The 26,403-nt window shown below is 49.8% G+C and overlaps 1 protein-coding gene across 2 annotated transcripts; it reads left to right on the top strand.

The window, feature by feature from the left end:
* The first annotated feature begins 12,501 nt into the window (after nt 1-12,501).
* LOC126486658 (free fatty acid receptor 2) lies at nt 12,502-16,824 on the top strand. Of its 2 annotated transcripts, XR_007588175.1 has the most exons (3): nt 12,502-13,093; nt 13,624-16,237; nt 16,382-16,824. XR_007588175.1 is itself a non-coding variant. In XM_050119010.1 (2 exons), exon 2 carries the CDS (start codon nt 13,625-13,627, stop codon nt 14,615-14,617), a length of 993 nt encoding a protein of 330 aa, XP_049974967.1. In that variant the 5' UTR covers nt 12,502-13,093; nt 13,624; the 3' UTR covers nt 14,618-16,358. The 2 variants fall into 2 exon arrangements, 1 of the variants encoding a protein (XP_049974967.1); XM_050119010.1 differs by lacking the exon at nt 16,382-16,824 and having other exon boundaries at nt 13,624-16,358.
* Nucleotides 16,825-26,403: the final 9,579 nt, after the last annotated feature.

Below are 26,403 nucleotides of genomic sequence, written 5' to 3'. Positions count from 1 at the left end.
TCTCTCTCTCTCTCTCTCTCTCTCTCTCTCTCTCTCTCTCTCTCTCTCTCTCTCCCTCTCTCTCTCTCCTTCTTCTGGAGAGGCAGTTTCTGCCTTTCTCTCTTCTCTCTCACTTCTCCCCGTCCCCCTCCCCACTTTTTCCCCTCCATAGCCCACTCAATAAACTCTAAACCCAAACTCTCTCTTCAGGGCATATCTATCTATCTGTCACCCACCGAGGCCTCCGGCCACCTGCCAGGGGACCGGCTGAGGCCTCGGCTGATCCACTGCCACCCCTAGTGGGACTGGTCCCCTACCACCTCTTTCTAAATGATAACACTCATGATACAGCAATGCGTAGGCCTGACAAGCAGCACCTAGTCTCCCTTTGGTCACCTTGATTTTGTTTTGGCGACTTTACCTGACACCATGACTGACCAAATCACCAAGAAAAACACCCTGAATGGGGACAGGCTTAGTTTGGCTCATGGTTTCAGAGGATTTCAGTCCATAATGGTGGGAAAGGCTCCACAGTTGTGGGAACTAGCGGTGGAAGCTTCTCCATCATGGTGAGGACCAGAGGCATGTGCCACCTCCCAGGCCTCACCTCCCAAGAACTCCACTTATCCCTTCAAACAGTGCTGCAAGCTGCAGCCCAAGTTCAAATATATTGGGCTGGAGGGGCAGGCCTTTCGCATATTATAACAATGACCTCGGGACTGCAGTACCCCGGCTATCTGTCTTTTTACCTGTGACTTGGGTTTGGATAACAAAATGGGAATGAAGGGCCAAGTTAAAAGTGAAAGTTTTGAGTTACTTTTGCTTGCTCATGTGTGGGAAAGCAGTCATGACTAGCCCAGGGGTCGCTGTCAGTGGGGATGGCTGAGTGTCTGATGCATGAACGAGGGCCAGAGTTTTGCTTTTCCCTGAGGATAAATGTCCTTCCAGAAATCCTATTCTCTTTGGACGTATACCTTGCTCAGCTTAGATGTAGTAGGGAGGATCTTGGACCTTCCACCAAGCAATGTACCTTACCCTCTCTTAGGATTAGATGGGGGTGGGGTGGGAGGGTGTGTGGAGGGAATGGGAGGAGGGGAAGGAGTGGGAATTTGAATTGGTATTTTTTTTTAAAAAATCTAATAAATTAAAAAACAATGTCCTTCCATAAGAGCCAACCTTACTGTAGGGAAAAAAGGGCCACCAAATAAATCCATCCTAGTCCTGAATTCAGAGGCAGTGAAAGAAACACACACTGTCTCATAGACCTGAGCCAGTCAGAGAAATATTTTAGCCCTGAACCCAGAGCCAAAGAAATGTACCCTGATTCTGAAAGCAATGCAAAGAAACATGCTTTGGCCCTAAAATAAGAGTCAGTGAAAGAAGTATGCCCTGGTCCCCCAAACGTGAGCCAAAAACCTTGAGCCAGAAAGCTAAAAGGCCAGGGAGAGAAACAGTTTAGCCCTGAAATCAGCCAGCCCTGCCCCTGACCAACTAAACCTATCAATCCCTCTTCTCCCTGGGAAAACCCGCCCCTAAGAAGCCCTATTTAAGCCCTGTGCCTGACCTGTTTGCTGAGTTCTTCTTCCACCCTGGTAGAGGCAGCTGCTCTCCTGGGTTCTTCCCTCCTAGGAAATCTCTTGAATGAGGTTTGGGTGAGGATCTTCTTTCTCCTGAGTAACACTTTCACCGGGAAGCCTTCCCCTAACAGCAGAGAGTTGTTACAACTTTGTCGGGGAATTTAGAGGCGGAGTAGGGTGGAGCAGAGCCTGGCTGTGACACTGTAACACTGGGGGAGCCTTCTCCTACCTGAGCCAAGCTGAAACAGCTTAGCTGGTGAAGGCCTCTCCTGCCAGAACAGAACTGTTACTTTGGGGAAACCTTTCCCTAGTGCGGGACTGGAAGATGCCATGCTTACTGTGACCTGTGCTATCCCCTGGTTCCCGACTGCCAGAATACGCTTCCACCTGAGCTGTAACACTCAGTATTCCTTGGCTCCCAACTGCCAGGATCCCTTTCCATCCGAGCCGCAATGCTTACACTTCCCTCACCTCAATACTGACCCCAAGCACTGATGAGTCCCACGGGTAGCCAGGAACCAGATGAATATCCCATCTGTCTATCTGTAAGACAGCATCATGCTATTTGCCCAGGCTGACTTTGAACTCCTGGGCTCAAGCCGTCCTCCTGCCTCTGCTTCTGTGTAGCTAGGAAATGTGCACCTGCCCGTCTTATAATAAGAAATTCGAGCATTTTAAGTCTGATGTCGTCAGGGGAAGCACTCTTGGAACCAGCCCCTCTTGAATACCAAGGACAACCGTACGTTCTGCACGTGGGACTTATATATACGTACACTTATTTGTACCCATGTACAGATATATGCCTATACATTCACATATGTGTCCAGACATGTACAACAAATGTATACTCATTTCTGGCCTCGCAGCAACAGTAAATGAATTGTCATCCCCGTGCTATAGATGAGAAACTGAGGCTAGAGAGCATGGACTCTCCGTTCTAAGATTATGAAGCTACAAGAGTCCCAGACGGCATGCTGTCTTGAGGGCCCATCCTTTGGAGCCCTGAAATGTCTGTCTTTTTGATCCGCTATAGGCTGGGCAATGTGGCAAAGTGCCCAGGTCAATGGAAACTAAGCCTTGAGGCCAGCTGCTCTGACTCCAAAACCTGTCTGTGGTTTGCATGAGAATGCCCTTCATGGGCTCCTAGGTTTGAATACTTGGTCCCCAGTTGGTGGAACTGCTTGGGAAATTTGAGAGGTGTGGCCTTGTTGGAGGAGGTGTGTCATGGGGGTGGACAAAGAGTCCAGGCTGGTCTCAAACTTGATTCTTCTGCCTCAGCCTCCCTCGTAGATGGGATTAGATTAATGCAGAGTCCAGCTCACACCACTCTCTGTTCTCAGTCATGATGGTGAGACGGCTCAGCTGGAAAGATGCCTGCTGCCGAGACTAAAGACCTGAGACCCACATAGTAGAATGAAGAGAACTGAAGCTTTGGGTAAGCATTTGGGGGCCTGAGAGCTGGCTCAGCAGGTGAAGGCGCTTGCTGTCAAGCCAGAGGACCTGATTTTGATCCCTGAGTTCAGGCCTGAACTGACAGGAGTGATAGGAGAGAACTGACTCTAGCAAATGGACCTCTGACCTCCACATGCACACTATGGCCTACATCCCCCACATCCTAAATAAGAAGAAAGTTTCTTAGTACTCTGCAGACTGCAGGCGTGGCTTGTTGGCTGAGAACTTTTGAAGTTGGCTGTTCTATTCCAAGCAATGAGAAAGAAAGAAAGAAAGAAAGAAAGAAAGAAAGAAAGAAAGAAAGAAAGAAAGAAAGAAAGAAAGATCCACGGGCAAGCGTGGAGAAGACCATCTGCAGAATAGCTCCCGACAAGGAAGATGTGTACACTGGGCAGGGCGGGACCTGTCCTGGAGATGTGAGGTTCCTTGGTCTTATCAGAGCAGAAGCTTGTTAAAAAGAAAAAAAAAAAAAAGGAGGCTGAACCCACCCCACAGTCCAGTCCGGGTTGTTCCTTCTCCACCTGCACCTCTCCTGCCCCTCCTGCTTGTCCAGGCTCACCATCTGGACAGGAGCAGACCGGGAACACAGGAACAGAATCCAAGTCTGCCAAGGCAGTGGACAGGGTGCAGAGGGAACTGAGGGTCATGGGAACGCCTGAGGCTTCACCTCTGCCCCAGAGTTGAGAATCTCTGGCCTCCCCTGCATAAGTAACAGTGGGTAGAGAAAGAGGCAGAACTTGGGGCGCATGCTTCTGGCCTAGGTGTTTTCTTGACAGGAAGTTTGTGGCATTCATTCAGATCGAGAGGCATGGCAGCTATAGAAAAAACAGAAGTAAGATGGAGGCGGAACACAAGCGTGGTGCCAATCAAGACACAGAGAAGGAAAGGAGAGGTGGCTTAGTGATTAAGAGCACTTTTCCCAAAGAACCCTGGTTTAATTCCTAGCACCTACAAGGCAGCTCACAACTCCAGTTCCAAGGGTTCTGACGCCCTCTTCTGGCCTCTGTGGCACTGCTTTTGTTACAGTCAAGTTCTACATAGATAGCTGTTGAAGGGACACGAGCCCAGTCCAGCGTGCTGCTCTGGCAGGCCTTGCCTTTCTTCCCATTCCTCTGCCTTGCTAATAAACCACTAGATTGCCTCCCTGGAGCTAGCCACCAAGGTTCACCAAGCGCTCGAGCAGTGTAGCAGCGAAAAGCCCTCTTTGGCTCACCTAATTAACATGCCTAATTAAGGCATGTACTACCATGCGCTAGCTGGTCGAACACAGACCTCCCTGTTTCTCCCCGTAAGAATGAACCCTGCCGGGTCATTGGCTGCTGTTTTTCTGCCTGATTCAGAAAGCAGCCTCTTTAAATTTTCTTCCCTGATGAATAAAGAATCTCTCCGTGACAACAGATGCTTGGATTGGTCTGTGCTTAATCCACGGTTTGGAGAGAACCCCCGCTTTGTGGGTAGGGGGGGTTCCATTGGCTCAGGACCCCCAAGACCAAGTTCTTGGCACAAAGGAGATTTATTGCCCCAGAGGGATAGAGGGAGGGGAAAAGAGACAAAGACAGGAGACAAAGGAAGAAGGGGAAGGGAACAAGGGTGTTTGTCCCAGAGGGGCAAAGGACTGCAGGTGGATAGAGATTGTCCATCACTAGGAAAATGTGGTTGATGAAGGCGAAGGAGGAAACCTGTGCTAGGATGAGCCTTTTAATCTTAACTGGGCATCTTAATTAGGGAAGTCAAAAGGGGGTTTTGATTGCAGGACTTTCCTTTGAATCTTGATAGTCAGCCTCAGGAGGAGGAAGTGGCTAAATAAGGGCCTAGACCTCGGTGGCTAGCTTTAGAATGTAATCTAATGGTTTTTAGCAAGGCAGAGGGGATGGGGAGAAGGGGCAAGTCTGCAGATGCTGGAGTCAGCTAGGGGACCTGCACAGATATTGCAGACAAAAAACATCCATACACATAGGATAATAGTTTTTTAGAGACACAGGGAACTCGTAGATGAATGTAGAAAGACATTATTAGACCTCTGCCCAGCAGAGGAGAACTTAGACAGTGGAGCATGAAGGCATTCGTAAAAGAGTTGTTAGATAGCCCGTCAGTGAGTGAGGCATGGTGGAACCGGGGGCCAGGAGGTCACAGTGGACCTCAGCGACATTAAGTTCAAGGCCAGTCTGGGTTGGGCTTCTCCTTCCTTTAGCTGAATTATCTAAAGGAGGCTCAGGGAAATCTGAGAAAGCTGGGGCTGGCATCGGGTTCCCAAGCTCATAGAGGACACTCTGAGGGTCCACGAGAAGTTCCATTAATAGATTACCAGTCAAGTGTGCAATAAGCAAGAGGGTTTACTGTAATTCTAACAAGTTGGGTGGCACAGGGCTCGCAGGCCCCCTTTTAAACCAAGTGAGGGGAATTCCGGGGAGACGAGATTAGTCTGGGTGCTGATTGTGGGTTTAAACAAAAAGTTTACGAGTTGCTGTAGGATTGGTTGGTGACTCAGCGGTCAGGGGCTTTCAACTGCAGGGTGGGAGAAGCTATCTCTAGTTCTCTGACACTTACTTGCACAAGGCTGTGGGTAGTCCTCTGATAGGTTGCCTCTGGGTTGCAGCTTGCCCAAGAACTGGTTGTTCAGTTCCAGTAAACTGAAATTAAGGTCAGGTCCCTGGCAGGGGCCATTAGAAGCCTGTCCTGGCTCTAGTCATGCTCTCTGACCCTCTCAGACACAATGGGGACAAGAGGTAGCTGGGGAAAGCCTAGCGCACTGGGCAAGATAGGATGTTGGGAAAAGAGCCCCAGACTATCCATGTGGAACCAGTGACTCCGTCTTTTTCAGGACTCTTTGGTCCTGCTGGGATTGAGAGTCAGTTGCTTCAGACTGTCTGAAATGTACCTGCTACCCTTGGTGAGGAGAATGAGAATATAGAAATGTAGGTTCCAGGGCCGGGCGGTGGTGGCACACGCCTTTAATTCCAGCACTCGGGAGACAGAGGCAGGCAGATCTCTGAGTTCGAGGCCAGCCTGGTCTACAAGAGCTAGTTCCAGGACAGGAACCAAAAGCTACGGAGAAATCCTGTCTTGAAAATCCAAAAAAAAAAAAAAAAAAAAGAAATGTAGGTTCCAGAAATAAGAATTTAGAAAAAAAGAAATACAAAGTTGTAAGTTATAAGAATGAGAGCAGGCTGTCAGCAGCTTTCTCGGCAGCTTAAGGATTAACTATTAACAGTGGGTTACTTTGCTTTACAACCCATAGCTTTGTCTACAAGGCGGAAGCAGCCCTCTGCAAACTGAGGGTCCCTCTGCAAACCAAGGTTCCTTCAGCAAACTGAGGGTCAGCTTTCATGACCCCTGGCCACTCATGACCAGCAAGTTAACCTTTAAATGATGGGGCATATGTGACTTTTTGATTGTTCATTGTCCCATACCCTTCCCTGCTACATAAAACCGGCAGTATCAGGGGACGTGCAGAGGCTTAGTAAACACCATCAGGGAGCTTCTCCGAGAAATAGTGGGCTAAAGACAAACACTAGTGTAACTAAAAAAAAACTCTGCTAATGGAAATTGCAAAGAAGGGCAATTTATATCTGAGTTTTACCTCAAAATCATAAAAATTCCTTTGTTCATGGCTAATACTTGATGCTTCATGCTATAAAAAGGGGGAGTTCAGAAACCGTCCTTTGCCACAACCTTACAAGTCCATCTCTGGCTGTGGTCTCAGCTAGCTGATAAGCTTTGTATGCCCCATGGAAATTTATTTTTTCCTGGAATAAAGTTTGCTTCTGCTGTAATAGACTTTGGTGGTTTGTTCCACATCTTTGTGCGGCCCACGTAGACCCAACACTTGGAATACTAGGTGATGCAAAACTGAGGGGCTTTCTCCTGCTCAGACTGGAGTATTGTGCTGAAGGAACTGGGAGCTGGTGTGGGGAGGGGTGACAGGGGTGGTGAGGGACAACTGTTACAAAGAAGGGCACAGGCCATAAAGTGGGAGGCCTCTGGGAAGCAGAGGGTGAGCTTACCTGGAGCACAGATGGAAAGGGGGCTGAGAGAAGACTGTGGTTCAGTTGGTACAGAGCTTGCCTAACAGGCAGGACGTCCTGGGTTCTACCCCCAGCATCATGTACACTTGGCATGCTGACACACATCTGTAACCCCGACATCTAAGGAGTTGAGATGGCAGGATCAGAAGTTGTTATGGGATGGTTTCCTCCAAGACGAAAACCTTCCTTTGGAAGGAAACTTCTTAGGACATGGGAAGTAAAAGGGAAGTGAAAACCAGGGTATTTTAGAACAGGATGTTTGCCAGAAAGCGAAACAATAGGATATTCTAAGCTTAAACAATGCACCCTGGAGGGAAGCTCCTCACATCAGAAAGCAAAGAACTCAAAATAGCTTTAGGAAGTCCCTAAAAGTGACCAGATTCATTAAGCTCTTCCCTCCACAAGAGTACATAAGCAGTTAAGACCACTGACTTGAGGGTCATTCTTAGTCAAGCCAGGCTGCAAAGAAGTCTCTGAGACAAGCTGGACTGCTTAGGAGAGGCTCAGATCAAACGTCCTGGAAGAAACCGAGACCAACTGTGGTGGTCTGAAGGGAATGGCTCTATAGACTCATATATTTAAATGCTTAGTCATGAGGGAGAGGCATTGCTTGAGAAGGATTAAGAGGTGTGGCCTTAGTTGTAGAAGGTGTGTCTTTGTTGGAGGAAATGTGTCTCTGGGGCTGGGCTTAGAAGTTTCGAAGGTCAGACCCAGTCTTTCTGCTGTGGATCAGGATGTCGCTCTCAGCTGTTGCTCCAGCACCATGCCTGCTTGTGCTGCGCTTCCCACAATGATGACAATGGACTAAGCCTCTGAAACTGTAAGCCAGCCCCCAATTAAATGTTTTCCTTTATATGAGTTGCCTTGGTCATGGTGTCTCTTCACAGCTGCCTTGGTCATGGTGTCTCTTCACAGCGATAGAATACCAGCCAAGCTATCCACTGAGTCACCAGAAAGGACACTCTCCAACCTGCTGAGCCACCTACAGGCTGTGAAGTGAACTCCAGGTTTCCAGCTTTTGTGAGCTGTCACCCATGCTGGAGTGGGCTTCGGTGATGCAGCTGCCTTTGAGTAATTTGTGTTTCTGTAGTAACCCCTCATCCATATTCCTGACTCACCACAGTCAAACTCATTGATTCACCAAGCTGGGCTTTGATCTGTCCTCAGTTCCCTATTTGGGGTGTGTAGCTGTTTGTCCACAGCTCCCTAGGAATAGTGTCACACAATTAAGTGCAGGCTCATCTTTGGTTACTCAGCAAGTCCTCCCTGCTTTAAAAAAAAATACATGAATAAAGTACCATGCCTTTAATCCCAGTATGTGGGAAGCAGAGACAGGCAGATATCTAAGTTTGAGCCTAGCCTGGTCTGCAGAGCCAGTTCCAGTACAGGCAGGGCTCCACAGAGAAACAATCTCTTAAAAAAACTAAAACAAAATGAAACAAAAAAAAAAAACATTGACAGTTTTCCTTCTACTGCTGGTCAGCTCTGTCCCACTAGCAGCCCCAAAATAACCACACAGAGACCTATTATTAATTACAAATGTTCAACCAATAGCTTAGGCTTATTACTAGCTAACTCATATTTTAAATTAACCCATACTTCTTATCTATGCTCTGCCACATGGCTCTGTACCTTTTCTCAGTACGACATGCTCATCTTGCTCCTCTCTGCATTTTTCAAAACTCTGTGTCTCCTCCCCTTCTTCTTTGAGTTTTCTTTTTGTCTCAAGTCCTGCTTAACCTCTACCTGTCTAGGTATTGGCCAGAACTTGGATTTCTAGGAACCATATATGGGAGTTGTAGTTGGCAGTGTCCTGGGAAAGCAGAGAAAGCTGGGCACCTCTGAGGAAAGCCCACAGGATACCAGGTGTGATGGAACATGCTTGTGAACCCAGCACTTAGGCCACAGAGCTAAGGGAGTCGGCCTGTCACATGAAATGGCTGTTCAGGTTTGTGACAAGTGTCCTTCGACCTTCCCCAGGATGGACTGCCAAAATTCCTTCTCTGTTGGTTGTTTTATGTCAGTCTGACACCAGCTAGAGTCCTTTGGAAGAGGGACTCTCAGTTGAGAAAACACCTCCATCAATAGACCCATAGGCAATCTATAATGTATTTTCTCAATTAATAATTAGTGTGGGAGTGCCCAGCCCACTGTGGGTGGTGCTACCCCTCGGCTGGTGGTCCTGGGTGGTATAATTAAGCCTACTGAGCAAGCTATGGGAAAAAGCCAATAAGCAACATTCCTCCATGGTCTCTGCTTCAGCTCCTGCCTCAAGGTTCCTGCCTTGAGTTCCAGGCCTGACCTCCCTGAATGATGGACAGTTTCCTGGAAATGTGAAATGAAATAGCCCCCCCCCCCAGTTGCTTCTAGTCATGGTGTTTTAGCATATCAATAAAAACCCTAAGTAAGACACGCCAATTCAGAGACGTATCAACCCCCCCAGCTCCCCACACACCATTCTACGGCAGTCTAGGTTAACAGCACCACAGCACAGAACATGAGGTATGAACAGGAATAGAAGCAGGTTCTTGGATAAGGAGACTGCCTGCCCTGCCCTACATCCTCATGGAAACCCAAGGATCCTGGGCAGCCAGAGGCTAGCAAGGTTCCTGGTCACATGGGAAGGATCCGTCTTTGGGAGACTAAGCAGAGGAATGAGTTGACTCAGGCAGGCAGTACTCCAGACACTTGCTCTCACTGGATCTGGAGGGCGCTTCTGAAGCCTCGGAATCCTGGGGGACTCTGGTCATGTAGGCAGTGGAAGGAAGAGGTGGCTGGGGAAAGGAGGGGGACGAGGGATAGGACATGTGACATGTGGAATATCCCGGGAACACAGGTGTGATGGCCAGCGCTCCGGCTTCATTTCGGATGGACTGTGAAAACGGGCTGCTCTAGGATTCGTCAAGGAACTTTGAAAACCATCTGATTCAAGAGACAGGGTCTTGTGATGGAGCCCAGGCTGGCTCCGAACTCTGGATCCTCCTGCCTCCTCTCCCGAGGGCTGGGATTTACAGGTCTGTGCCGTAATGTTTCATTTCTACTCCTCCTCCCCCCAAGGCATCTGGAGACCCCAACCCAGGCAGCCTCTCTGACCCCATCTAGTTATACCTCTGCATCTGTAACACCTGTCTCTGTGGCCCTGGGCTCTTGACTGAACCAGCACTGACGGGCACAGAAGGTTCACTCCCTGTCACCCTTGCTATGCGGGGGCTACTGCTTTGCCGGAAGAGCTCCTGGCTTCTCTGTCACATTACCACAGTTGATCCGGTTCCTAGACTATGAAAGAAATGGTGCTGTGTTTCAGGTTTGCCCAATTACGGCAGCTAGGGTGCAGCCTAACACAATGGTGGCATCTAATTTTGTGTCTCTGAGGTAAGATTGGAAGCTGCTTTGGGAACTTGACTTGAATCACATTCACCCAATGCCAGGGAAAGACTCCCGGAACCGTGGAATCAGAAGCATGAGGCTGAGGGTTTCCTTTGGAAATTCCATGAGCCTAAAAGCGAGGTTTTGCTGTAGGTGACACAGTACCATCAGAGAGGAAGGCATGAGGGGACCATCAGAAAACAAGAGACTGTTCTGCTCCCCCGGGCTTGCTTGCCAATAAGCTTCCATTCTGCAGTAAGTCTAGATCACCATGGCTATTAATGGAACATCGTTAACACAGAGCAATGCTCAGCAGCGAGCCACAGCACAGCCTTCCTTCCTTCTCCTGTGCTACAGTTTGAATCTGAAATGTCCCCTGGGCTCCTGTTCGGAATGCTCAGCCTCCAGCCAGCTGAGGACTGTTTTGAAGGCTATGGGGCTTTAGAAGCTTGGGCCTGACTGGCATTAAAGTTACTAAGGGGAGCTCTTTGGAAGCTTTACACCTTAGCCCTACCCTACTTCCCATCCCGTACTCTCCCACCCCCACCCCTGCACACACACACACACACACACACACACACACACACACACACACCTGATTCCTGCTTCCTGTCCTGAGGGCAGTGAGAGACTGGGACGTACCTCAGTGGTAGAGCCCCTGCCTAGAATCCCCCAGTGAGGGGCTGGGGTGTGGCTCAGTGGTAGAGCCCCTGCCTAGAATCCCCCAGTGAGGGGCTGGGGTGTGGCTCAGTGGCAGAGCCCCTGCCTAGATTACATTAGTGAAGGACTGAGGGTATGGCAAACATTCAAATGGCCTAGAACCCATCTCTAATACGAGAGAGGGGGGGGACAAAAGAGAGGGCAACCTGTTTTTTGGCTTTTGGTGTTTGGGGACAGGGTTTCTCTGTGTAATAGCTCTTGTAGAGCAGGCTGGCCTCGAACTCACAGAGATCCGCACTTCTCGGCCTCGCTAGTGCTGGGATTAAGGATGTGCACCACCACCACCTGGCTCACATGTATGTTTTTTAGGACTTTTTAAAAAATGTGTGTAAGTGTTTTGTCTGCATATAGGTATATAAAACATGTGTGTTCAGTGTCCATGGAGGTCAGAAGAGGGTGTCAGATCTCCTGGAACTGGAGTTACAGCCAGTGTGAGTCACCATTTAAGCGCTGGGAATTGAACTCAGGTCCTCTACAAGAGCAGTCGATGCTCTTATCCACTGATCCCTCCATTCCTCTGAAGGACTTGCTAGGATCTTCTAACTTGAAGCTGACTAAGCAGGTCAGAAGAGAGGAAACAGAAAACAAGGGGTGGGGGAGAAGAGGAGGAGGAAGGGATATAGAGAGCCACTCTTCTGAGAGTGACCACAGGGACACATGACCTTGAGTGAGCCTCACTGTCTGTCCTCTGTAGCCCAGGCTGGCCTTGAGTCTATCTTCCTGCCTCAGGCCTGCAGAGCAGCTGAGGTTTCAGGCCTGTAGTACCACAGACAGCTCTCATCCCCTCAGAGGCTGTCTAATCGGCCAGAGGGAAGGAACCACCAGGGCCTCACCAATCACCCCCGACATCCTTTGCTGTTAGAATTCCCAGGCTCGCTTGCAGAAGGGAAAGGAAAGTTCATAAAATTTGATCTGACCCAGAGTTCCCAGTGCGGAGACTTGGACTGCCGCCCATAGCTGCCTGGCTCTCTGTCCACCACAATGAGACACAAGCTAGGAAAAGCCCATCTGTCTCAGCTTTGAGGCCAAAGGAAACTTGGGGTGGACAACGGGAGAACGCAAGGAAGTCAGTAGACTGAAGAATCAGGGAGAGCGGAGAGCCTCGTTCTGAGAATAAGATTCATCCACAGAAGATACCGGTCAGAAAACAGAGAGGACCCGATGGGGGTGGGGGTGGTGGCGGCGGGGATGTGGTGAGGGGAGAGCCAGGAAGTAGGGTCAGAAAAATCTGTGGAAGTCAGAATAGATCAGATCTCCCGGGAGAGAGCAGAGCAGCAGGCCCCCCTGCTTTGGGTTTGAGAGGAAATACTGCTCAATTACCGACCTGCCTCCTTCTCTGGCCATGTGACCCATGTTGGTGTAACAGTTTCCCACCAACCAGGTTCCTTATACTTTTTAACTCCCCCGCCCTTTTCTGTAGGGCTGCAGCGATTGCTAAAACTCTCTTGGCCTCTGGCGCCAGAAACCCCATGAGGAGCCAGCCCTCTATCAGAAGCCAGGCAAGGCAAGCCAGCTTAGGGTGTGCGCTCAGGGGCCAGACGCTGGGGCTTGCATTTGAGGAGCAAGTGTGGGGTGAGGAAGAGGCTGGAGGACGTCTGTTGGAACAAAAAAGTAATCACCAGTCTCAGACGATGGGGAGGGGGGCAGGCGGGGTGAGGAACCTCGGACCTGGGAATGAAGAAGGAATTGGGAAGGGCCTATGAGTTAGCAAGGGTTACCAACCAAGTGGGAACAGAGCCACCTGTGTCGAGGTGGCGTCCAGCAGGACACCAGCGGACACACCAGGCTCAGGGGCCACCTGGGCTCGCTGGGCTCCCATGAATGTGTGTCTAAAATTTGGGGGAACAGGTCACAGAGCAACGTGCTGTCTCAGTCTTCCTCCCTGGCTACAGTAGCTCCCCCTTTTTAGTAGGATCCACAGCACTGGACCAGAGGAGAACCAGGTGAAAGAGACCCTGGAGTGGTCCCAAGGAGGTAAGGTGCTGGGAGGCGGGGCAGAGGGCTGGGCACCTGGAGCTGAGGGCAGCCAGTCCAGGCTTGGCAGAGCATACCTTCTGGAAGTTTCTTGTTCCCCCACCTTCCTGTCCTTCCCCAGTTTCTGTGCATGTCTTCTTCCACCAGGTTTTGCCACCAGGCTTTGGCTCCCAGCCACAGCCAGCTGTGAGGAAGGGATCTGACCACGGTCACTTCCTATTATCTGTGAAGCCAAATAGGAAAAGGGCCCGGGGAAAGCAGAGGGGGAATTCCCGTGGCAAGTCAAGTTGGTCTCCCCCAGAGACGCAGGATGGCAAACGTAATAACTGCAGCTTAATATCCCGCCCAAGGCTAAGTCAATAATTGCTCTGGGCAGTTCTGGCAGGTGGCTCAGGCAAGTGGTGGTGAGGAGCAGACCGCTTTGGCCTGGGAACCAGGGAGGATGTGAACAGCCTGAACCAGAGGAAAAGAGGGTCTGCAGGCTGTGAGTGAAGGGGCGGCGAGTTCCTGATCCCTTTTCCATCTTTCAGAATGATCCCAGACTGGCACAGCTCCTTGATCCTCACGGCCTACATCCTCATCTTCCTCACTGGGCTCCCTGCCAACCTGCTGGCCCTTAGGGCCTTCGTGAATCGGGTCCGCCAGCCCCAGCCTGCTCCCGTGCACATCCTCCTGCTGAATCTGACCCTGGCGGACTTGCTCCTTTTGCTGCTACTACCCTTCCGGATCGTAGAAGCAGCGTCTAACTTTCGCTGGTACCTGCCGAAGATCGTGTGCGCGCTCACGGGCTTCGGCTTCTACAGCAGCATCTACTGCAGCACGTGGCTGCTGGCGGGCATCAGCATGGAACGCTACCTGGGAGTGGCCTTCCCCGTGCAGTACAAGCTATCCCGCCGGCCCCTGTACGGAGTGATCGCCGCTCTGGTGGCCTGGATCATGTCCTTCGGCCACTGCACCATCGTCATCATCGTTCAGTACCTGAACTCAACAGAGCCTGTGGGCACTGAGAACCAAATAACCTGCTATGAGAACTTCACCCAAGAGCAGCTGGATGTGGTGCTGCCTGTGAGGCTGGAGCTGTGCCTGGTCCTCTTCTTCGTCCCCATGGCAGTCACCATCTTCTGCTACTGGCGCTTCGTGTGGATCATGCTCACGCAGCCCCATGTAGGGGCTCAGAGGAGACGCAGAGCGGTCGGCCTGGCTGTGGTGACGCTTCTTAATTTTCTGCTGTGCTTCGGACCTTACAACGTGTCCCACTTGGTGGGGTTCTTCCTGTGGCAGAGCCCTCCGTGGCGAGTGGAGGCTGTGGTATTCAGCTCCCTCAACGCCAGCCTGGACCCGCTGCTCTTCTATTTTTCTTCCTCCGTGGTGCGCAGGGCTTTCGGGAAAAGTTTGCTAGTGTTCCGCAAACCCGGCTCCTCGGTGCTGGGCAGAGGAGCCAAAGAGACAGTGGAGGGGACCAGGATGGACAGGGGTGGGAGTCAAACAGAGGGGGTGCCGAGCTCCGATTTCATCACTGAGTAGAGAGTCCCCCGAACCTTCCCCAGTCTCTGGTCACCCAGAAGTTGGGCTGGCTAGCAGAGTGCCTGGAACTTGGTGAAAGATAAAAAATAAAAAAGAAAGACATTCCCCAACCACGGTCCACTACTCTCTCAGCTTGGCATAACTGCTTGTCTGGATTTTCCTGCTACAGGATACAAGAAGAAATGGCTACAGCCCTAAAATAAGTGGGGCCAGGGCCTCAGAAGCGGGGTGTCTAATAGGAGGGCATTTTGAAAAGTAATCTTCCTTCAAGCTTGGAAACGCCACTCAGAGACAGTGGTCTGGCTGCTGATGCTGCAAAGAAGCCATTGAAAAACGATCGGGGGAAACCTGTGGGAAGAAAAGGAAAGCCCCGCCACGGGAGGGACTGGCGGGGAGGACAGGGGCCGCATCTCTGGTGAGCTTCGCCTCTCTACATCCCTTTGAGCTGTCCCTTTGTAAGTGTGCTCTGTTGATTTTCGCGTTTTGGCCTTGCTCCACTGTTACACTGGGGTCTGGGTTGCACGTCTGTCCCCAGTGTCCTCCCACCCAGGCTAGGGTGTGTCTTGGTACTGACGTAGACACTGACCTGCACAGGAGGACAGAAAACCCAGTCTGGTTTGGCAGGTTGAAAATAAAGATGATGGCCACCGCCTAACGCATAGCTTTCAGCGCTGGTCTCTATAACCCAGGGAAAGGGGGATGGCGAACCTAGTACCACAGCAGAGGGAGAAGGGATGCAGCGCCCCCCCCAACACTTTCAAATGATGGCATTCTGAGGGCAAAGGGAGACAGGAGGCTGATGGGATCCTGTTTAGCCCAATGGCTGGGGAGGTTGGACTTCCTCCTGGATGTGGGTGGGTCCCACCTGGGGCTGCTGATCCCTCAGCGAATTGAGAATGCATTCTGTCCTCCTCAGAACCCCGTTGTTCTCTTGTATCAAGCCCCTCCCCCCTGCCCTCGGACTCCAGATCACCGCAGGCCTTTGCCTGCCCTGTGCCCTCGGTCCCTTCCTGATCCTTCCTGCCTAACTCCTTTCTCCACCAGGACCCCAGTGCGATTAGCATTCCACATGCCCAGAGTTGAAGAGGCTGAGACTGGAGGATTGTGAGTTTGGGGCTAGTCTGGACTACAGAGTTAGACCCTGTCTTTCAAAAGCAAGAAACAAACTTTAAAACACTAGAAAAAAAAATGGTTTTGAGACAAGGTCTCCTACAGGTGGCTGGGGCTGGCTTTGTACACCTCATGTACTGAGAAGGACCTGAACTCCTTGTCCTCCTGTCGCCCCCCCCCCCCGCCTTCCCCCAGAGTGTAGAATACAGGTACGTACCACCTTGACTCTCCTAGAAATAAGATATTAAACCCAACAGCCAATGAAATTGGTTCAGTGGGTAAAAGTGCTTGCTGCACAATCTCAAGGACCTGATTGTGATTCTCGGAACCCACAAAAAGTAGGATGTGGTAGCGTGTAGCCGTATTCCCTGCAATGGAGGTGGAGATAGGAGCCGGCTAGCCTGGGCTACAAAGCATGGCAGAAACAAGAGAGCTCTACCTGACCTGAACAAGGTGGAAGGAGACTCCAAAGTTGTTCCCCAACCTCCATGTTCATGCTTCGTGGCACAAGTGCACACACACACACACACACACATGCATACATATACATGCACACATGCACACCACAATAAATAAATTAAAATAATTATTTCTATTTGAGACAGGATCTCGCTGTGTAGCCTTGGCTAGTCATGAGCTCGCTATGTAGACCAGGCTGACACACACACACACACACATGCATACATATACATGCACACATGCACACCACAATAAATAAATTAAAATAATTATTTCTATTTGAGACAGGATCTCGCTGTGTAGCCTTGGCTAGTCATGAGCTCGCTATGTAGACCAGGCTGGCCTTGAGTTTACAGAAATACACTTGAGGGCTGCAATTAAATCATGACTGGTTAAAAATGAAAATAATTTAAAAGCTAACTGTAGGGGGATGTGGCAGGAGAGAAAACTTGGGTAGAGTTCCGGCTTACCATGACACTGTGATCCAGTGCAGCTTGCAATTGAGCTCATCTGGGAGCTGTCAGATTGCCCAGTGGGTAATGGCACTTGTTACCACAGCTGATGACCTGAGCTGGATCCCCAGAACCCACAGGGTGGATGGGAAGAATCCACTCCTGCAGGTTGTTTCCTAACCTCTGCGTGTGTGTACCTTGGAGTGTGTGTACGCAGTCAAGTGCACACGAAAGCATACAAAATAAATAAATCAGTATTAAATAATTCTGAAGCTCCTTTGATTGAGATAGCATTTGAACTTTCTCTTGGCCCACTTAGGGTTGATTGGTAGCCTGCTTAGAACGGAGCCATACAACTGTAAACACACTAACTCAGGGATTCAAGTGCTGGGAAATCAGACTTAAAACCATACAACAAGGCTCAGGCCACAGTTTAGTGGGTAAATAGCACCATCTGCAAAAGCACGAGATTTGCCTCCCGAGGACGCACATGAAAAGGCCAGCTGTGTGAGACACATCCATAATCCTAGCTCTAGCTCTCCCTTGGTAAGATGCCCGGCAGAGATCGCCTGAGAGGAGCAGCTGCCTGGACCAGGCGGAAGGTGAGCACGGACTCCTGAAGGTTGTCCTCTGACTGGCAGTGCACTTTGGCACACATCTGTCCTTCCTCCTAAAGTCTCAAAGACAAATGGAGGCGCAGTCCTGCCCGAGTTCTCTCTGGGGAGCCAACAAGTTTATTGGGCTTCTTTGCAGAGCATAGGTGAGGGGTCACCTACAGGGGTGTGGGTGCTGCTCTCCTCAACAGGCTGCCCGAGAAGCCTTTACCCAGTAGTCACATGGATGGAGACTCCATCCCCTCAGCGCCACAAAGCCTAGCCCCCCATAAGGCCTCACACAGTTAAGGCACAGTTGCAGGCAGCAGGTGACAGGGATAGGCTGGATGCTCAGGTGAGGGTCAAGGGACACCCTCCCAACCCCCCATGAAGGTCAAGAAGGCCAGCTGGCCTGATCCTTTTGCAAGGGCGTGCAGCTGACTCCTTAAGGTGGGGATTGCTTGCCTCAGGTTTGTCTCTCACGGCACCCGTTTCGCCACGCACCGTGTCAATGTGTAAAATCTAATGGACAGAAGGATAAAAGTAAATAACAGCGAAAGCTCATGATGATCGTGACTGGCATCCACTGCCAGGCACTATGACAGAGAAAGAGCTGGAGACGGTTAGGTAACGTCCCAAGACCAGTAGATCAAGATTTCAAAACCTAGGCCCCACTCTCCGATGCCTGCCCTTTGCACAGAGGGAAATAGAGCACTCTAGCTATTTGGCCACGTGGCTGGGACACGATAAGACCTGTTTTATAGAAGATGACATTCAGTGTGGCCCCACAAGGGAAGAGCAAAGAGCATAACAAGAAGTCATGTTTCCAGCAGCTGGGGATGTTCAAACACATTAGCTGCTCCAGCAAGACAGTCACTCCTAGTTTCCACGAATGTTGGAGGAAGAGACAGCAAACACGCACGCACACACACACACACACACACACACACACACACACACACACGAGGACATTGAGTAAGCAACTTCTGATAAGCGCTGGGCCGACTTACGGCTGGATCTACAACCCTGCTGTCCCTGGGTCTTCAGCAGCCACATTCACATCTTGCTAACTGTGTGTGAGCTGCTTTTCTGTTGCTATGACAAAACACCAGACAAAAGCAACTTAAGAGCGGCTGGAGAGGAGATGGCTCAGTGGTTAAGAGCACTGACTGCTCTTCCAGAGGACCCAGGTTCAATTCCCAGCACCCACATGGCAACTCACAACTGTAACTGTAACTCCAGTTCCAGGGGATCTGGCACTCTCACACAGACATAAATGCAGGCAAAATATCAATGCACAGAAAATAAGAAATTAAAAAGCAGCTTAAGAAATGAAGGAAGCCTTGGGAGACAGCTCAGCGATGAGAACTCTTGCTGTGCAAGCATGGGGACCTGAGTTTGAATCCCCAGCAGAAGCACAAGATTCCAGGCATGGCTGAGTGTGCTTGTAACCCAGCATGGAGGAACAGAGACAAGCAGAGCCTGAGAGCTCACTGGCCGTGCAGCCTAACCAAAATGGTGAGCTTCCAGTTCAATGAGAGTTTCTGTGTCCAGGCAATAAAGTGGACAGAGGAGGACACCAAAAGTCTTCCTCTGGCCTCTGTGTGTATGCACACTATCCTCATGTGTATATATAACACAAACATAGCATACATACTATGTACACACCCTCAGAAAATGGTTTGTTTCGGCTCACAAGGGGATACAGTCCATCATTGTGGGGATGCACGGCAGTGTGAACAGTTCATCATAGTGGGCATGCATGGCAGTGTGAACATGAAGGGAATACAATCCATCATAGTGGACATGCATGAAGGGGATACAGTCCATCATACAGCAGTGTGAGCATGAAGGGGATGCAGTCTATCATAGCGGGGATGCATGAGGGGGATACAGTCTATCAGCGGGGATGCATGAAGGGGATACAGTCTATCATAGCGGGGATGCATGAGGGGGATACAGTCTATCATAGCGGGGATGCATGAAGGGGATACAGTCTATCATAGCGGGGATGCATGAAGGGGATACAGTCCATCATAGCGGGGATGCACAGCAGTGTGAACATGAAGGGGATACAGTCTATCATAGCAGGGATACACAGAAGTGTGAACATGAAGGGGATACCGTCCGTCATATAGCAATGTGAGCAGGAAGCGTGAGCTGAGAGGATAGAGTCTATCATTGCAGGGCTACACAGCAGTGTGAGAATGAAGTGACTGGTCATAATGCATCCTTAGTCAGAAGCAGAGAGAGATGAATGGTGGGGCTTAGCTTATTTTCTCCTTTTTATTCAGCTCAGGATCCCTCCAGCCCATGAAACAGCCCACCCACATTCACAGTGGGTCTTCCCTCTTCCGCTAACTCATAGTGGAAACACAGACACTCCCAGCCAAGTTGGCAAGGAAATTTGACCATCACACTAATGGTATACAAAATGGAGTCACTTTGCTTGCAATGGGGTTAAAGGAAAATTAAAGTAACTAAGTCTGAGAATGCTTTCAAGCAATTCATGATCACCTCCAGTATCATCAGCCCAAGGTCGCTGGAAAATGGGGATTTATTTGTGCAACAAGTATGGATCAATTATCTCACAGACCTCGTAGCTTAGCTATAAACCAGTCATGGTGGCCTGTACCTGTAACCCCAGGACTCAGAAGGAAGCCAGGGCAGGGACTTGGGTATGGCTCCATGGGTCAGGGCTTGTGCAAGCCTGAGGACCTGGTTCTATATCCCCACAACCCACATAACAGCCGGGTGTGATAGCTCATATCTGTAACTCCACCACCAGAAAGGGGGTCAGTCTGGCCAAAACAGCAAACTTCAGGTTTAGTGGAAGAACACTTCTCAGAAACTAAAGTAGGGGGCTGGAGACAGGCCTCAGTGATTAAGAACAATGATCACTCTTCCCAGCACCCACATGGTGGCTCACAATAGCTGGAAAGTTCAGCTCTAGGGGATCCCAGCACCCTTTTCTGGTTTCTGTGAACACTGCACACACGTGCTGCACAGATAGATATGCATGCAGCAGGTCAAACACACACACACACACACACACACATCAAATAAAAAAGAATATTTTAAATTAAAAAAAAGCTAAAGCTAATGTGGAGACCCACTGAGGGGGACACTCAGTGACCTCTAGCCTACATTACACTCACATGCGTGAGGTGTTCCCACACACAGACAGGCACATCCAACACACAGACTTAAAAAAGAACAGAGAGAAAAATGCATTTGCTACACTGAATAGCTTAGAGACACAGCATTGAGCCTTGGCTGTTCCCTTCACTACTCATGGGGCTCTCTAGGAGACAGCTGTGGCCACCTGCCACAAGGAAAAAAAATCACACAACCCAAGAAAAGTCAAAACCCACAACTGGAGTCAAGTTTCTAACTAACTGTATTGCTTTCACGTCGACTTTGCAAAGTTTCTAAAATATTGATTTGAGTCATCTCAGATCAGGGATCTTCATAGACACTGGACACTTCAGTGAAGGATGGAGATCCTGAGGGCACAAAAACAAGGCACCTGTGCTACCAGGAAGCTTCTGGACTCGTGTAGGAAAGTAGTTAACCCCATTCAAACCTGGGAGAAATGGTGGCTCAGTGGCTAAGAGCACATACTGCTCTTGCAGAAGACCAGGTTCAGTACCCAGCACCGGTGTCTGGCAGGCACAGTTGCCTGCAACTCAAGCTCCAAGGGTTCTGATGCCCTTTTCTGGCCTCCTCAGATACCTGCACCCTTGTGCACAGACACACACACAGGCATAGACAAAGACACACACATTGATAAAAAGTAAAATAAAATCGTAAGAAAAAAAAAAAAAAAAAAAGAAAGAAAGAAAGAAAGACCCAAGAGCCAAAAAGAGTTAACAAGTAGATGTTTGTATTGGGAAGGGGAGAAGAGACAAAGTTGAAAGGAAGGAAAAACCCTAGTCTGCAGCCCTTGTCAGTTTCTGTGACTAAACACTTCGTCCCTGGGACCAGTTTCTGCCAAAATTAGGATGCTGAGCGTATTTTGTCAAGAGATGCTGGTGATCAGCTCATGCACACAAACCCAGCCATCACACCTTGGGAGGGGAAACTTCCTCATTCCCTAGCAACGGGCGGTACAAGGTCTAGCAGAAGGCTTCCGACTATAATAAGCCCTAGCTCGGTGGTACTGGCTGTGCCTCCTCCAAGAATATCCAGGCGGCTGCAGAATTCTGGGCCTCTGTTGTATCCTCTGCCCTGCAGCAGGATGACAGATGGGTAAACAGAAATATTAGTGCCTGGTTAATGAATAACACAGACAGCAACTTAGAGTGTTACCAGGAAACAGGTGGAGGCAGCTGGAGCCCGAACTGTCAGAGAGGGGGTGACTATCACTGAGCCCCCAACTTCCCCTTTCAGCTCAGATGCCACCACACCCCCGCCTCTAAAACCTCCTCTGACCACAGCAGAACTCATGTAGAGTGTGGGCGTTTTGGTCCATTTCTGTGGTTGCCGAGGGCTGAGGGGGGGGCCATGATGCTCTGGAAGAGAACACACAGCAGTGTTTCATCTCCGCTGGCTTTGGCTCTCCTTCCTCTCAGCTCTGGGCCTCTGAGCACTTTCCCTCTTGGCCTTGCTTTTTACCTCCTGGGCTTAAAAAGACTTTTGCCCCATTTTCTTTTCTTTTTCATTATTTTCTTATGGTCACAGGAAGTGAGGCCATCTCTCATCTACAAACTGCACATTCAACCAAGAAATTGGGGCAAAGATCCTTGAGCTGCCTGTAGTCACTGTCCAGTTACCCACTTGGCAGTGCGTGGAGTGTCTGCCGAGGTAGACGACATGAAGTGGCTGGGGGGGGGGGTGGGGAGAGGGTGCCCAGTTGTGGACACTGTGAGCTGTGGTCTTGCAGCTTACCCAAGGAGGGGTTCTCCACAGCACCCCTCTCCCCACAATCTGCCACCCCTTACCATCTGTCATCCTGAGCAGTGACCAGCCTCAAGGAAATGGGAAAGTAAACACAGTGCTCACAAACTTAGCTGTGTTCAATAAAAATGTGTGCGACTGTGTGCCGTTTCCATGGTGTCACAGCAAACACAGACCCACCTGAATGTCCATGGTCACAGGCATCCACTCATCCCCAAACCCTGGCCAGGGTCAGCATGCACCAGGCCCTGATCTTGGTGCTAGAGACCCAACAGTGGCTAAGGCCAGGTGGATAACCCCTGCTTTCTGGTGGCTCACACTCAGTGGAAAGGCAGACAGACAGAACAACAAATACCTCACCTCATGGGAAGCTGCTGGGGGGGGGGTGAAAGGAAAGGGGGGGCGGGGGAGAAGAGCACAGGAGACCGAGCGATGGTGATACCTGTGTTAAAGGATGACTTGATGATTGCCTGTTACTTTGCATGCAAACCTAAGAAATAAACTAAAGGATGAAGATCGCGTCTTTGAAGAAGGAAGAACGGACTTAGGAGGCGGAGGCAAGAGGATCAGGCTTGGGGTGTACAGCAAGAGCTTCTCTCAGCAAAAAAGGAAAAGGAGAAGAGGGAAAAGGGAGAAGGGGGAAGGGGGACGACAAGGGAGAAGAAGGAGATGTGGAGAAAGAAGGAAAATGAGAAGGAAGCTGGGGAAGGAGAAAAATCCCGGAAGCCTCTGCTGCACCCTGAGATCTTGCCTCAAAGACAAGGAAGCGACTAAACACACAGAACACGCCCGGAGGAGACACCAGGTACTGTGGAGATGGGAAAGCAAATTGAAGGCAGAGAACAACTTCTCCAGGCACAGGGTTGAAAAGGATGTGGGGGAATCATGTTTGTCGAGAACCAGAAGATCAACGCTCCAAGCAGAGTCTAAGACCCATGCAAGGTCTGAGTGAGGTGACTGTGCTGGGTGGGACCGGGCAGGGATGGCTGTAGATTTGCAAGCCCAGGGGTCAGCAGTTGCAGATGACAGAGGATCTCTAAGGCACATGACAAGAAGCACATGAAGCATCACACCTGGTCTTTTTTGTTACTTTTAGAAAAACGATATAAGGGCTGGAGAGAGCTGCATGGTTAGTAGTTCCTACTGCTCTTGCAGAGGACTCAGGTTCAGTTCCCAGCACCCACACAGTGGCTCAGAATCACCTGTAACTCTAACTCCCCAGGGGATCCAACACCCTCTTCTGGCTCCTGAGGGCAACTGCACACACACACACACACACACACACACACACACACACACACACACAGGCATAGTATAGCAGGTCAAACTATTTACTGTGAAATAATCACATCCTTAGCCCTATCCTTCCAACATGACTATTCTTGGTGGCAACTGCTTCCACTTCTTTTCAAGGAAATAGTCACCTCACTTGGCAGTCAGGCGGTGGTGATGCACACCTTTAATCCCACCACTCAGGAGGCAGAGGCAGGCAGATCTCTGTGAGTTCAAGGCCAGTCCCATCTACAGAGGGAGATTCAGGACAGCCAGAGCTACACAGAAAAACCCTGTCTCTGAAACAAAACGAATAAAAGCAAGAATGGCAAAGACAAGGAGGAAGACAGTATCTCTTCATAGGCATGGTCTAAATGGCTTTCCGTTATCTTTTCTCAGCCCCTTCCTGAAGGGAGGAAGGATTACAGAGGGCATGAATGGAGTGGGTGCAAATCTCGGGGTGTCTTCAAGGCAACCTTCCACCGGCAATGCAGGGAAAATGGAGTCTATAAACCTGAAATCAGACTTCACACAATGTGATTTGACTATACTGTCAAGGTGGGCGAGCTCTGAGGTGCTTGGGTTGTTTCCGCTTGGGCCAATAAGATTTTTTGAAAAGCAATCCTTGAATTTGCCAGGGTAGGGGAAGTTGGACTTCCAACAAACTAGGGGTCCAAGAAAGGAAACCAGGAGCCTCAATATTCCACTTCCTCTCACCCCTTACTCATGGGACACTCTGTCTTCCAGCTGTGGTCACACACTCCGCAGCCAGCTTTACTCTTCCTGATGAGAACAACTGACCTCACATCTGACGAGAGGGGAGAGACCTGGGCGTCTGGATGAGTGGTCAGGGAATAGAACAACCGTGGCGGGATCAGCTAGATCACCATGGCCTGTGGACAAGTCAGCTGAGGGCCAGCTCCCTTGATAATTGACCCAGCACCATCTCATGGCCCTGAACTGCATAAAAGTAGAAAAGGCGGGTTGTAGAGATGGCTCAGAGATTAAGAGCACCGGCTGCTCTTCCAGAGAACCTAAATTTAGTTCTCAACAACCACATGGTGGGTCACAACCATCTGTAATGAGATCTGATGCCCTTTCTGGCCTGCAGGCATATATGCAGGCAGAACACTGTATACATAAAAAAAAAAATCTTTAGAGAGAGAGAGAGAGAGAGAGAGAGAGAGAGAGAGAGAGAGAGAGAAGCTAGCTGAGATATCCCAGTTTGCCTTCTGTTGTAATAACATCATAACCAAAACCAATTTAGAATGTCAAGACCAAAAGCCATTAAGAGAGCAAAGAGTTTATTTCATTTCCCGGCATACAGCTCACCTGTACTGGGAAAGTCGGGCAGGAACCTGGAGGCAGGACCTGAAGCAGAGGCCATGGCTCTCTGGCTTTCTCTCCATGGCTTGTTCAGCCTGCTCTCTTGTACAGCCCAGGGTGGCTCCAGCCACAGTGCACTGGGTCCCCCGGTATCAATTAGCAATTTGAAAAATGAGTCCCACGGACGTGGGCATGGGCCAATCTGATGGAGGCAATTGCTCAGTGTGGTTCCCTCCTTCTGGGGGCGGGGGGACTCTGGGCTGTGTGGTGTTGACATAAAGGCAGCTATGACCTGAGTGAGCATCATCAAGCAAAGGTATATGTGGTCTCTCTTTGCTCTTGACTATGGATATGATGTGTCCAGTTGCTTGAGTTCCTGCCTTGATTTCCCTAAAATGACGGACTGTACCTTAAAATTCCAAGTCAAAGAAACCCTTTCCTCTCCTAGGTGGACAGAAATGAAACCAGAATAATGGCTTACTTTTCTGTCATTGCCGCAGCACGCCTCCGCAGATCAGGAAGCAAATGGCTCTGGTGTGAACTAACCCCAGGACCCAGCTCCTATGAGACACTTCCTCAAACCAGGTTACACTTTCTAAACTTTCTGCATAGTCCCCAAGTGGCGCTCCCTGCTGGGGACTGGGTGTCCAAGCACTTGAAGACATTTTGCATTCAAACCTCATTCAATTCGCTTTCCACTGGCCAGCCATGTGCTGTTGCCCCATTTCCAGAGCCTTCTGCGAATTTCACAGTAGGATCTTGGTCAATGCTTGGCCTTTCCCACTATTGGGTTATAGTCCAAGCTTCCCCGGACAGCCAAATCCATTACCAGTTACTGTTCACTCACCAGTTGGCAGATTTCAGGTTTCCGGCGGTGTTGTGTCCTCTTTCATGCTCCCTCAATCTGTGGGTAGTTGTTTCTAAACAACTTCTTTATTGTCATTAGATCCTGATTTCAAAGGGCAATAAAGGGAAACTCATGGGACTGTGGTATGGGACAATTCTGTAGTCTGTCAATTGTGTTTTAAATAAATGCTGATTGGTCAGTATCCAGGCAGGAAGTATAGATGGGTCAACCAGACAGGAAGTAGAAGTGGGTCAATGAGAACAGGAGAATTCTGGGAAGAAGGAAGCCCATTCCTCCCCAGTCCTGTCCAGACACCAAAGAAGGAAGATGTGACCAGCCCTGCCAAAAAAAAGGTACTGAGCCATGTGGCTAACATATACTAGAATAATGGGCTAATATAAGCTATAAGAGTTAATAAGAAGCCTGAGCTAATAGGCCAATCAGTTTATAACTTATATAGACCTCTGTGTGATTTTCTTTGGGGCTAAACAGCTAGCTGTGGGACCTGGTGGGAGGACAGAAATCCCCAACAAGCAGGTCCTCCTGTTACAGGGCTGGAGATATGTCTCAGCAGTGATAAGGGCTCGCAGCTCTCATAGAGACCCTGAGTTCATTTTCCAGCACCCACATCAGGAGACTCACAGCTGCCTATGACTCCAGGAGAACCAGCTTCCCTTTCTGGCTTGTGCTGACAACCTAGACACACATGGCAAGTACTCACACAGACACAGAGAGACATCAATAAAAAATAAATCTTTAAAAACAAATCAATAAGTCAATCAACTCCTTAAATCCTTTCCATTACATGTTATTGATTTATTATGGGAG

This window comes from Alexandromys fortis, unplaced genomic scaffold (genome assembly GCF_014885135.2).
Source record: "Alexandromys fortis isolate MF-2015 unplaced genomic scaffold, M_Fortis_MF-2015_v1.1 scaffold_140, whole genome shotgun sequence".
NCBI classification, from domain to species: Eukaryota; Metazoa; Chordata; class Mammalia; order Rodentia; family Cricetidae; genus Alexandromys; species Alexandromys fortis.
The sequence above is the reverse complement of the archived record's forward strand: the minus strand, read 5'-3'. Positions and strand labels throughout refer to the sequence as shown.